Below are 13,299 nucleotides of genomic sequence, written 5' to 3'. Positions count from 1 at the left end.
CCACTGTGATTCCTGCTCCTACTAGATACTGTACCCTTGTGGTGTTGGCTTCTGCCAGACCTTCCCTGCCTCTCTGACTCAGTAACACTAGCTCCTTCAATCTTAGGCATCAAGTTAAATTGTAGCTGTGACTTATCTCTGGCTTGCCTCACTATCAGCTTTCCTATCATTTGTATAATTACCTCCTATATATTGATTTTTTGCCAGGAGTGTGGCCTAGTAAGAGTGCTGGTCTAGCATACATGAAGCCCTGGGTTCAATTCCTCAGAATCACATAAAAATTGAAAGTGGTGCTGTAGCTCAAGTGGTAGAGTATTAGCCTTGAGAAAGCACAAAGACAGTGCATAGGTCCTGAGATCAAGCCCTAGGACTGGCAAAAAATAAAATAAAAAATAGATGAGATAGAAGGGGCTGGGAGTTTGGCCTAGTGATAGAGTGCTTTCCTAGCATGCACGAAGACCTGGATTCGATTCCTCTGTACCACATACATAGAAAAAAAAAGCTGGAAGTGGTGCTGAGGCTCAAGTGGTAGAGCTCTAGCCTTGAGAAAGTCCAAGGACAGTGCTCAGGCCCTGAGCTCAAGCCCAGGACTGGCAAAAAATAGAGAGAGAGAGAGAGAGAGAGATAGATTTATTTCTCAGCTCTTCTATCATTTGTATAGTTCTTATATAAATTACCTCTTTATTAAGCCCAGTGTTTTTTCTTTTCCTTACTGGATTCTGACTGGTAGAGTGGGGCTAGCTAGCATTCTGTGTTCTTGCACAATATGGGAACAAGTTGACTGTGCAGGCATAATGTTAATGAAAAAAGGAAAGCAGCTGAACTCTGGTGGCTCATGCTTGTAATCCTACTGACTCAGGAGAATCTGAAGATCAAGATTATATGCCAACCCAGGGAAAAAAGTCTGTGAGACTTTTATCTACAATTAACCTTAAAAAAGCTGAAAGTAGAGATACTAACTCAGGTGGTAGTTAAAAGCTAAGGAAGAGTCCCAGGCTCTGTGTTCAAGTCCTTGTACTGGCACAAAAAGAAAAAAAGAGAAGTAAAGCAGTTTATTCATAAGTAGTACTCATCTCTACTTAGCTGATTAAAATGACATATTTGTTTATTAACTCTGAAATAAAAAATAGAAATATTTTCTTAAAATGTTTCCCTGAGGAATCAGCCTGTTTTTTTTTTTGTTGTTTGTTTGTTTTTTTTTTTACCGTGTGGTTCCAAAGGAATGTATTTCTTTGATTTAGTGGGTCTTTTTCATGTTTCAACATGACGATAGAAAGATTGTCTTGGTTGAGAAGAGAATCTGCCTGCCTGCCTGCCTGCCTGCCTGTCTGTCTGTCTGTCCGTCCCTCTATCCATCTGTCTAAATAAGTTGTGGCAGAATGAGACCTAATGCTGTGCAGTTGGTTTCATATGCTTGCTTTGGTAATTGTAATATACTTGGACTCCCTGTCACAAGCCTGGTTGTTGTGGCCTGCCATTCTGTGTGTATGCCAACCCTTGTTCTTGGCCTCCACACAAGGATTACCACAAGGGTTCCATTTTAGAAGGTGGTTTCCAAGAATGGGGGTATCTGACCGCCAGCACTGGATTTGAGACCACCAGCTTGTTTTTCCAAACATTAATATCGCCATGATCTCCAAACATATTTTCTTTTCCAGAATACTTTCCAAAAAGTTTGTAAGAATGTCTCAAAACTTTTTTTTTTCTTTTGAAAGCTTTAGGGCCTAAGGGGAGGGGGCAAGGGTAATATAAATTATAACTTGGCAGACAAGTATTTGAAACTTTAAATTTTTTTTCTCTTTTAAAAAACCCACCTCTTTACATATTTAACTAATTCATTTGGGAGAAATAACCACTGGGCTATTCACATGGCTAGCCCCTTGCCAGTCTTGGTTGAATAAATGTTTTCACTTTGAAAGTTCAACTTAACCTTCCCTACTATGGTGGTGAGAAAAGTGACAACTCATTTTAAAGATTCTCCTTTGTGTCTTTGTCTTTTTTTTTTCCCCTGCAGGCCATGTGTTTATACTATGGGATCTCCCATAAACAACAGGGCCCTTTTTCCATGCCAGGAGCCACCCGTTGCCATGTCAACATGGCAGGCTACAATTCGAGCAGCTGCATCTTTTGTTGTTTTAATGAGTGGAGAAAATTTTGCCAAACCGACGCAGCTTCAGGAAGGTACTGTACATGTGTTCTTTGCTTATTTATGTATTGCACACATGCTGGACCCAGGAACCCTATAAGCAGTGTTTTTCTAAACTTTAAAGAGCTGTTTTATTAGTTGGGTTGGAAATGAACATACTATAAAACATCATGCCAGAGAAAACAAGCAGGGGATGAGGAAGGGCATTTGGGAATCTGGGCCTGAGATTTAGTTATCAATTCATAGATTATTTTAGCAGTTAACTTTTACCTGATGGTTTGTGGGCCATAAGTGGGTGGTCTTGGTCAAAGACTTTCTGGTCAGGGAAGTGTGTCATGGAAATACCATTATGGTTGACTTACCGTGGTTTGGTCATGGAGTCTGTACTTGGTTGTTCACTATATTGAAAGATAGTACTCAAGTTGGCCAACCCACAAGGACTTGAAAATAATTTCAAGTTGTCTTACCAGTAATACTGGTAATGAATCTGTTCTGTACCCTATTTTCCTACATGAAGTTCTGAACCAAAAGTATATTAAGAAGCTAGAAGGCAAGTACTAATTATGATCCAGATTTTATCTGTGGATTATATACTTGCTAAGTACTTAGCACTTTTGATTGAGATCTTAAGCATATTGATGACAGTTGAAGTATTTCTCCTTTAAAAATACAGTTATTCTCACATATGTGTTATAGAAACTTTAAAATATATGGAAAAGTAGAAATAATGCTCACATTTTGTTGCATTTTCCTCTTACGTTAGGAATTATTCAAAATTATTCTTATAGCATGTAACAGTGTTTATTCTGGGTTTTTTCTCCACTCCATGGGGTATGTTGAACATATTTTATGTTATTAACTACTTAAAAATAAACTTTATTTTGTTGTATGAATATATCAATTTATTAACATTTGCCAAATATTTGGATTATTTGCAAATAATCAGTTATAAAGTTGTGTTAACTAGTAAGTTGTGTTAAGTTTCTGAGGAGATACTTTCTACTGAATCTGAGTTCAGCAATTTTTACATAGTCTATCTTATTTTCCAGAAAGATTGCACTGAGTTACATATCTATCTGTAATCACAATGGTATTTATTTCTTGGAATTCTCCTTATCAGGAAAGAATCCTTATTTTGTATTACTTTGGTTATCAGTGTGTTCCATATGTTTCTTAGCCATTTTACCATTCATCTGTTCATTGCCTTTGCCAGTTTTTATGCTGAGGACACAGGTTTTCAAAAGTTTGTCTTAGTTGGCTCTTAAAAAAAATAAAGATGTTAACCTCTTACCATGTTCAAAAGTTTTTTTCTGAGTTACTGTGCCTTTTCTGATCAATTGAAGATTTAAAAAAAATTTTTTTTGGGTGGGTCATGGGGCTTGACCTCTGGGCCTGGACATTGTCCCTGAGCTCTTCAGCTTAAGGCTACCACCATCTTACCTTTTGAGCCTCTGCTCTACTTCCTGTTTTCTAATGATTAATTGGAGATAAGAATATCATGGACTTTAGTGCCCAGGCTGGCTTTGAGCTGTGATCCTCAGATCTTAGCCTCCTGAGTAGCTAGGATTACAGTTGTGAGCCACCACGCTGGCAGAAGATTTAAATTTTTAGAAGATTAAAATTTATCAGAAAATGTACTTATTTTTCTAATACTTTATAGTTAGATATTTAATACTTAAAGCTTATATTTCATAATTTAACTCTTTACTTTTTGTAGGAACTAAATACTATCTTTTCCCCCCAAATAGAGAACCAACTACTTTAAGATAATTTATTGTTTATTGTATATCTTGTGATTTGTGACATTGTCTTTATGTTAAGTTATATTTGCATAAGAATAAAAGTCTTCAAGGAATATTTACTTCATTCTTTTTTTTAATTGTTGGGATAATGTATAGAGGGATTACAGTCAGGTAGTAGGTACATTAACTGCACAGAAAAGCAAGTAAACAGTATGTGTAAAATGTTTATCTTTAAAAATAGGATATTTAAAGCGCTCATTTATAATATAGTTTCCTTGTTATTCCGATTTCCAAGCTACCAACAATCCTCTGCCTAAGGCAACCAAGGTTACCATTTTCATTTGTATAATGTTTGCCTGTTTTGTTGCATAAATTTATACATATTTTTATATTGAGCTTTCCTCTTTATAACAAATTTATTTTATGGGTATTTCACATAAGAACATAAGCAACTTCCTTAATATTTGAAAGATAAATGTATTTCATAAATGGACATTTCACAATTTAATTAGCTCTGGACCTCACTCATATTAAGTAAATAAAATTAAATCTGAATTTGAGCTCATTGTCTCTGTATATTGCTATTGTATTATATCTTCTAGGAATTACTATTATTCTTTTACATTTTATCCCATTTGTAATAAGCATTTAGACCTTGAGTTTTTTGTTTTTTTTTTTTTTTTTTTTGCCAGTCCTGGGCTTCAGCTCAGGGCATGAGCATTGTCCTTGGGCTTTCTCAAAGTCAGAGCTATACCACTTGAGCCACAGCAACACTTCTGGCTTTTTTCCATGTATGTGGGACTGAGGAATCGAACCTGGGTCTTCGTGCATGCTAGGCAAGCACTCTACCAGTAGGCCAAACTCCCGGTCCCATTCTTGAGTTTTTATATGTTAAAAATTCTTAGCCGAGAAAAGTTTTTTTTTCCTATATGAGTGGATTTAAGATATATTTTCTGAGGCCCTTCTATTTAGATACTCACTTATGAAGAATTTTTTTTTTTTTTTGGTGCGCCAAGGGGCTTGAACTCTGGGCCTGGGCTTTGTCCCTGAGCTCTTCAACTCAAGGCAACCGCCCTATCCATTGAGCCACAGTCCTACATCCTGTTTTCTAGTGGTTAATTGGAGATAAGAGTCTCATTGACTATAGTGCTCAGGCTGGCTTTGAACCGCTATCCTCAGATCTCAGCCTAGGATTCTAGCTAGGATTCTAGGCATGAGCCACCACGTCTGGCTTCGGCTTTAAGTCACTTTTTTCCCCCCTTTAATAACTATAAATGTTATCACTATGATTGCTAATTTAGTTTCTCTGAAGAGAAATCTGATATGAGGGTTTAAAAAATTATTTTCAAGTAGTCTGCTTTTGATATGTCTGTTCCTGCTTTTTTTGGGAGGGTGTTAGGATAATGTATAGAGGGATTACAGTTGCCTTCCTCAGATAGTGGGTGCATTACTTCTCACACATTGATACTCCTTCTCATGTTTTTGTCCCCATTTCCCCCGCCCAATCATGCTTTTAAAAAAATTTGTATTTCATTGTTGGGGTAACATATAGAGAGGTTACTGTTATATTCATCAGGTAGTGGGCACATTACTTCTTGAATATTGATACCCCTTCTCATGTTTTTCTCCTACTTCCCCTCTGACCCCCTCCCAATCATCTTGTTTTTCCCCTTCCTTTCCCTATTTCAAATAAACAAACTTATATGCAATATACCAGTAACAAAGTCAGATACAGTAACAACATGAGATAAACTATAAGGGGGAAAAAGAGGAAAGAAATAACTTCACATCTGTTCATATTTTTAAAAATTATGTCATTAAAAACTTTAGAATAAATCTGCTGCAGTATAATTTATATATAGTTAAGGTGTACATGTAAAATGACATTTGAAAGGTATATAATCTATATAATTAATTACCACTCCATGAAGAGATATTCCATTTCTACATCTTTCTAACATTTCCATATCTTTCTGTATTGCTTAATTTCTTTCTAGTCACCACTGATATAATTTCAGCCCCTAGATTAGTTTTACTTCCTCTAAAACTTGTCAACTTTCTTTTACCTGGCATGATGTTTGTGGTATTTATTCATATAACTTCAGGTGTCTGTATCATATTCTTCTTTAAAAAGTTGGAGACTAGTGGTTCATTGTATGAGTAAAAGCACAAGTATTTTTTTGTTGTTGTTGTTCTTTTTTTTTTTTTTTGCCAGTCCCAGGGCTTGAACTCAGGGCCTGAGTGCTGTCCTTGGGCTTTCTCAAAGCTAGAGCTCTACCACTTGAGCCATAGCACCATTTTCAGCTTTTTCTATGTATGTGGTACTGAGGAATCGAACCTGGGTTTTCATGCATGCTAAGCAAGCACTCTACTACTAAGCTAAACTCCCAGACCCCAAAACCAGTTTTTCTACCTATGTATTTATAGGCATTTGGATTGTTTTGGCCATTTTGAAAAATATGCCACAGTCATTTATGTATTTGACTTTTTGTAGATCTGGTTTTCATTTACCTTGGGTAAATACCTAAGAGTAAAATTACAAGATCATATGATAAATATATGTTTAAATTTCTAAACTTAAACTTGTGGTGTGGTATCTGCCAAATCATATCTAGAGTGGTTACATCAATTTATATTCCTACAAATAATGTAGACATCCATTGTTGCTCATGTTTGCAAGCACTTAGTAGTATCAGTCCTTTGACTTTGAGTCCTCCAGCTAAGTGTGAAATATTTTCTTCTTTTGGTTTTAATTTGCATTTTTCTGATAACTAATGATGTGAAATACCTTTTCATGTACTTATTGGACATGCTTATATTTTCCTTTGAGCAGCATCTCTTTTGAATCACTTGACTGTTTCTGATGTGGGCCCTTTTGGGAGCCAATGAATTTCCCCCAAGAATATAAGAATGCTTTATATAATAGTCTAGATACATATATTACAAATAAATACTTCCACTCTGTGTAGTTTGTTGACTCTCAATTGTGTCTCTGGGTTGGGGATGGAGGAGATGTTTGTTTTTATACTGCTGAGGATCAAACCTATGGCCTTGTGTGCTAGGCACTCAACCTGTAAGCTACATCCTGTGGCCTAATTATTCTGTATACCACTGATTGTAGTGATTTTTTTGTTCTTTACTAATTCCATTAGACATTTAAATTATGGTATTTAACATTTCAATCCTTCATTTCAGAAAATCTTTGTCATTTTTTAAAAATCTCAATCTGATGGCACTTATTATTCAGTCTGCTATCTCCTTGTAGCTTCTTACTATTTTTTTATAGAAATTATATCTTTTTGTACCATAATGACAATGCCAGTTTCTTCAACTGGTTTTAGTTTTCATAGGAAATTTACTTCCTAGTAAATAATAATAATAATAAATAAGCATTCTTTCTTTGAATCTTTACAGTGACAACCTCATTTACTTTTTTTCTCCATTATTTTCCCCAGTGTCCATGATTTTCCTGCCTAATATGTACCAATTGATAGGACAAAGAGGGTCTCTTTCCTTAAGCTCCATTCACTGTCCATGTATGTGCTAAACCTCTACTCAGTTCAATAGATGGGGGATTCGCTGATACAGCTCCTTTAGTCAAGCTTTGTTGGCAGTTATTTAGTTGAAGTCTGCTAGAGTCACATTGGATCTTCCTCTGTCCTCTCTATTTAGCTCCCTGACATCCTAAATAGATAGGTGACGTACTACAATCAGAAGTAGGCCCTGATACCTGGGCTTTTTCTGCTCATAGCTTTTTTGTGCTTACTACATTTCTCAGGACGCTACGTGGCAGTCCTCATCCTCTGTTCCCCACTCGTGCATATATTCTCTTTTTTAGTTTGGCCCTTCAGCTCAGAAGTAAGGCTTTGTGTTTGGAAGTGCTTCTGAAGTTTGAGCGTTACGTTGCTTTTTAGAGAGAAACCTCAGATTCACTAGGATTGATTCAATTGTAGATATTATAAAAGTACTTTCGAAACTGTACTCCTAAAACTAGTTATATCCCATGTCTGCTTTTAGCCTTTGTAGATCTATACAGCCAAAATAAAATCATAAATTAAACATAGATCAAGCTACTAAATCAATAAACTTCAAATCAACAACTTAAATTTGATATAAAGACTAGTATTTTGCTGAGGTAAAATTGCCTCTCATAAAACAAATATGTTTTTGATGGCTTCATGTATTTGTGTGTGTGATCGAATACTTGTCCTACCCTAGGCTAATAATAATCCAGTTCCTCACTACTTTTGTTCTGTCTGCTATGAAACTTTTGCTTATATGACATAAGTTGTGATGTTGTTTGGCTTTTACTTAGGTAAAACCATCTCCTATGTTCTTTTCTCATTATTTCTTAATGATTATAGCAGTCCTACTGTGCATTTGTGGACACAACTGCTGCAGATGTGAACTTATGAAGTCACTTGGTGGTGCTTACTTATGTCTGGATGTTTTCAAGGGCCAGTAAGTGATAGCCACTGTTTTGTTAAATAAAGTTTTATTGAATCGTGGCCATGTCTAGGGCCACTTTCATGCTACATCACAGCATAAGTGAGTATTTGTAAAGAAGATCCCAAAGCTTAGATGGTTCTCTGTAGAAAAAATTTCTTGACTTGTACCATGCTTGTCTGTCTGTGGTTGACAGTCTATTGAAAGCCTATCATTAAAGTAAGAAATGACGTGCCTGTGGCTTATGCCTGTAATCATAGCTTCTCAGAGCAGCTACTGAGATCTGAGAATCATGGTTCAAAACCAGCCTGGGCAGGAAAGTCAGTGAGCCTCTTACCTCCAATAAACTACTCAAAAAAAAAAAGAGTTTGGCCTAGTGGTAGAATGCTTGCCTACCATGACAAAGAACAATGCTCAGGCCCTGAGTTCAAGCCCTAGGACTGGCAAAAATAAAATGCCATTTCAGGAGTGTAGCCTAGTGGTAGAGTATTCGCCTAGCATGCATGAACCCCTGGGTTCAATTCCTCAGTATCACATACACAGAAAAAGCCTGAAGTGGTGCTGTGGCTCAAGTTGCAGACCACTACCCTTGAGCAAAAATGTGTCCAAGGACAGTAACCAGGCTCTGAGATCAAGCCACAGGGCTGGAAAAAAGAAAAAAAAGCTGGGAGTTTGGCTTAGTGGTAGAGAGCTTGCCTAGCATGCATGAAGACCTGGGTTTGATTCCTCAGTACCACATACATGGAAAAAGCTGGAAATGGTGCTGTGGTTCAAGAGGTAAAGCTCTAGCCTTGAGAAAGCCTAAAGACAGCTCTCAGGCCCTGAGTTCAAGTCCTGGGACTGGCAAATAAAAAGCCAGGAATGGTGCTATGGCTCAAGCTCTGGTGGTAGAGCAGTAGCCTTGAACACAAAGAGGCTCGGGGACAGCACTCTGGCCCAGAGTTCAAGTCCCAGGACTGGAAAGAAAAAAATTTTTTAAAAATTTTCAAATTTTCATGGAATGCTTATAATCTTCCAGGAATATATCTGGTTATTGTCATTGTCATCATTGCCTCCCCCTCTCCTCTGCCTCCTCCTCTCCTCTGCCTCCTCCTGTTCTTCTAATAAATTACTAGTTAAAGGCAGAATTATAAGAAAGTAGATTCTGATTGGGCTTGGTTTATATTTACACCACAATTTCATCTCATATAGTATAATGTCACAAAACAGGTCATAGCAATTCAAAGTAAGAGAAGATTTAGCATGACTCAGAGAAAATTCTACTTCAGTTTCTCCTGCTGTTCACTGTTGGGGTTTTATCAGAGGACAACCAGGAGACAGTACTAATAAAGCTCTTTGTTATAACTCAAAGTAGCTGTTGTGGGGATGCAATCATGTCCACAAACAATATCTCCTTCCTTAGAGAAAGGATATGTGGGCACAAGATGATTCTGTTTCCTTTCCTAGTCATGTTTTTTAGATTGTTGTGTTGGTCTCATAGGACCTCCACTCTTGTACACAATGCCCTTTAAAAGGATGAGCTGTCCTTTAAAGCATGAACTGCAGAACCCTGCCCAGCAAGTCATAGTTTCCATCACAGTGACACATCATCAGCCTGATTAGCACATTTTCCAGGCACCAGCTGATTTCCCGAAAGAGGCAAAGCACCTGGGAGCAGATAACACTAGCAAAAATGACAGCACAGCCCTTGGGCAGGGAACAGAAATCATAGGACCTCCAAGTCCTTGTTCCATGAGGGAAATCATTCCTGCTAACTGTTTTTAAAAAGAAAACTAATGGTTCCAGGTGTAGGGTAAGGATCACCGCAGGAATTTTATTAGCTGAATAGTCATGGTTCTTTTTTTCAGGAAGGCTAAGTCAAGACTATAGATTTAGATTAACTTGTTTGACTCATTTATTATTCAGCTTCCTCAGCGTAAAGCCATTTGGGCAGAACTGATATCCTGCATAGTGTTGTCAGCCTGTGTTCCCTGCCCAAATGTAGCCAAGCTATAGAGCACAGTAAATGCCAAATGCAATGCTTTGCATATAGTAAATGTTCACCTGTTTGTTTGTTGAATACACATGGGCTGTGTAATCATATGAAAGTAATATGTTCAAAGAAGAAACCTTTAAAACCACTGGTGATAGTGACAAAAGTAATTTCTGGGTTATTTCTTTACTTTATGCTTCTGATTTGGCTGGTCTTGTTAAATGTTAAAAAAAATCCAGCTCAAGTACATTTATTATTTTCCTTAGTAATCTTTTGTTTCATTTTGTTCTTATAGAATCTAATTTAGTATATTCTTACTTCCTCAAAAAATAAAATACTCAGGTTCTACTTTGTGTGGGAACCCTCAAGAACTAAAGAAGGCTGTCTAATAAGCCTCTTCCAAATCAAGGAGGAATAGCATGCAAGCAAGGGAAGATGTTACAAACGACATGTACCGTTGCATCAGATCTCATTTCATTTTTCTTTGCAAAAGTAAGACTGTAGACATTACTTCATTCTGGGCAAAAAGCTACTTACTCTCTGGCCTACCCCACAGACAAGCCCTCTGACAGTCTATTTCTCTTCACTGTGGGAAATTCCAGGAAAAAGCCAAGAATTCAGGGGCCAGACCCTCCTCCTGTGTGCAATTGAAAGCCAACTTTTCTTCCCTCTTGATGTCTCCAAATGAGCAATACTATTTAGATGGCTCCCACAGTATGCAACTAGGAATTACGTACAAGGAAATGGTAAATTAAAAGGCATTTAGGAATGGTTATGATTAAGTATTTTCCCCAGAAAGGGAAAATGCACAAGTAGAGAAACTGCTTGGTTTTTTGTTTTTTGTTTTTTTTTTGTTTTTTTTTGAACTCGAGGCTTTATTCTGGCATAGAGCACATACATATGTGTACTTTCCAGGGATAGCAGTACAGAATAAATGGACCTGTCTTTTCTCAAAAGAAAGCTGTCAGTAAGCCAGGTTGTGTTCTCCTGGTCTGTCACACTTATATGGTCTCACACAATGCAGTGCCTTGTACTTTTTAGGTCTTTGTTTTGCTTTGTGATTTGTTGTTGGGTTGTTCTTGCTTGCCCTCACCACATTGCACTTCGCCTCCAAGCATATGTAGAAGTCATCATAATTTCTTCGGACCATGATGACTCTGGCAGGCATGTATATACCAATTAGAACTGCTGTAGCTTTTGCCTTTGACCTGATACTCATTAATATTTTCATGTGAGTAGAGTACTAGTTTACCATGTATGGATTTTGTATCCACTCCATTGATCTATTTTGTACCAAATTTAGACCCTCATGCTCTAAGGACACAGAACAAGGAGACTGGCCTATGTTCCTTTAAGAAGACAACCTTACATGAAAAGCTCATGACCTCCAAAGGTGCTTGTGTTCTTGGTTCAGTAGGTGGCGCTCTTTTACCTAGTTCACAAGATGATCTTGAAGGTCATTCTCTCTTGGGCCTTCTGGGCCTCCTGGGCCTGAGGCGGTTCCATATTGCGAAGAGGGAAACCTGAAGCCTTTGCTGGGTAGTATCAGGGCTTGTGAAGCCGTGGCCTGAACTGGCACATTGCCCTGGTTAGTCAAAGCTGGTGCCTACCAGCCCAGGGCATCTTTTTGACTCCTTTGTTCTAGTGCCAGTTACAACCCTTGAGCAATAGCCAAGAAGAGCTAATGAGAGAAGGTCACGCCATGGGTATTCAAGAGGGTGTCACCAGCTCATAAAAAATAGAATGCATAGATTTGGCATCTCACAAGGAGAAGCAGAAAGAAGGCTGAGGTATACTGAAAGATGTGAGCACTGGAGAAGGAGGCTAAGGAGGAAGAACAGCCAAAATAAGTGGTCTTCCATCATATCTATATGTGTAGATATGATGTATCTGTTTACATGTATATGTATAATTTAAATATATAATATTGATCCTATATGGTATAGATACATAATTACCAAACACTTGTCTTCTGATATTGTTACTCTAAAGAGTCTTAACGTATGGAACAGTTTGGAAAGAAAGAGTGAAAGAAAGAATTGTCACTAGAGAAAGAAAGAATCCCAAAGCAGGAAAGAGCAAGGACTTCATGTAAACTGAAGAAGAAATGTGATATGTTGAATAAAAGCGTGTATCAGTTTGATGTTCTGAAGGCTTTGTGTTGTTGGTATAACCTGTAGAGAGGCAAGGTTTAAAAGGCTGCTTTTAATAGGAAAAATTCAAGTGCCTGCTTTAGTTTTCAGTGAAATTAACAACTCTCTAAATACAAGGAATTCCATGAGCTGTTCAACTTTACAAAAATAAAAATCTGCCTTTGCCTCAGCAGACGCAGCATGATGGTTGTACGTTGTGTGTGGCTTGAGTCATGCCTTTGGGTTCTGTGGTATGTGTGATCCATGTACATAGGACTTGACTTTCCATATACCTCCTATTTGTTCTCTGGTATTAAGTAGGCATGACTGATGGATTCAAATGTCTGCAGTACCTTGATTTTTCTCCCTCTTGTACAAATTTTTTTCTCAAATAATGAGTAATTTTTTTTTACAAATTTAATATACAAAGTTTTTTTTTCTCTCCACATGGCCTAGCTCTGCATATATTCTTTTTCTTTCTTCACTGAGAATTACTCTACCTCCTTGGAAAATAGAATCTTCATAACTATTCAAAGGATACTTTTAGAGTAGCGAATGCACAAGAGAAGGTAATTATGTTAATACTCTCCTTATGCCACTTACTTCCAAAACTCAATTTTATTTGTTTCCAAGTTTGTTTATTGTGGTGCCAGGGATCAAACCCAGGCCTGCCCTTATGCTATGTGTCTTCTACTATGCATCTGTACCCTAGCCCAAACTTAATTTTGTATTGTGATTTGAAAATCAACCCATTTCAAATCCTATACTACAGAAAACAAAGTCATCTTTAAAGAAAATTCCATCCTGTTTTGGGAAGGAAGTGTATATTTGGATCCTGTAGTAGCTGTTATAGTGATTTTA

At 37.3% G+C, this 13,299-nt stretch overlaps 1 protein-coding gene across 7 annotated transcripts in view; it reads left to right on the top strand.

Annotated features, from left to right (window-relative positions):
* Window positions 1-13,299, top strand: part of Aopep (aminopeptidase O (putative)) — a 336,146-nt gene that overhangs the window by 41,248 nt on the left and 281,599 nt on the right. For all 7 annotated transcript variants that reach the window (XM_090329500.1, XM_090329499.1, XM_090329503.1 and 4 more), the window contains one exon: window positions 2,015-2,181. In XM_090329500.1, the coding sequence (XP_090185626.1) occupies window positions 2,015-2,181 (167 nt within the window). The remainder of the gene's footprint in view (window positions 1-2,014; window positions 2,182-13,299) is intronic.

The sequence above is a fragment of the Megascapheus bottae genome, chromosome 3 (assembly GCF_031878675.1).
Source record: "Megascapheus bottae isolate mThoBot1 chromosome 3, mThoBot2.hap1, whole genome shotgun sequence".
In the NCBI taxonomy this organism is placed as follows: domain Eukaryota; kingdom Metazoa; phylum Chordata; class Mammalia; order Rodentia; family Geomyidae; genus Megascapheus; species Megascapheus bottae.
This window is presented reverse-complemented; position numbering and strand designations above follow the sequence as displayed.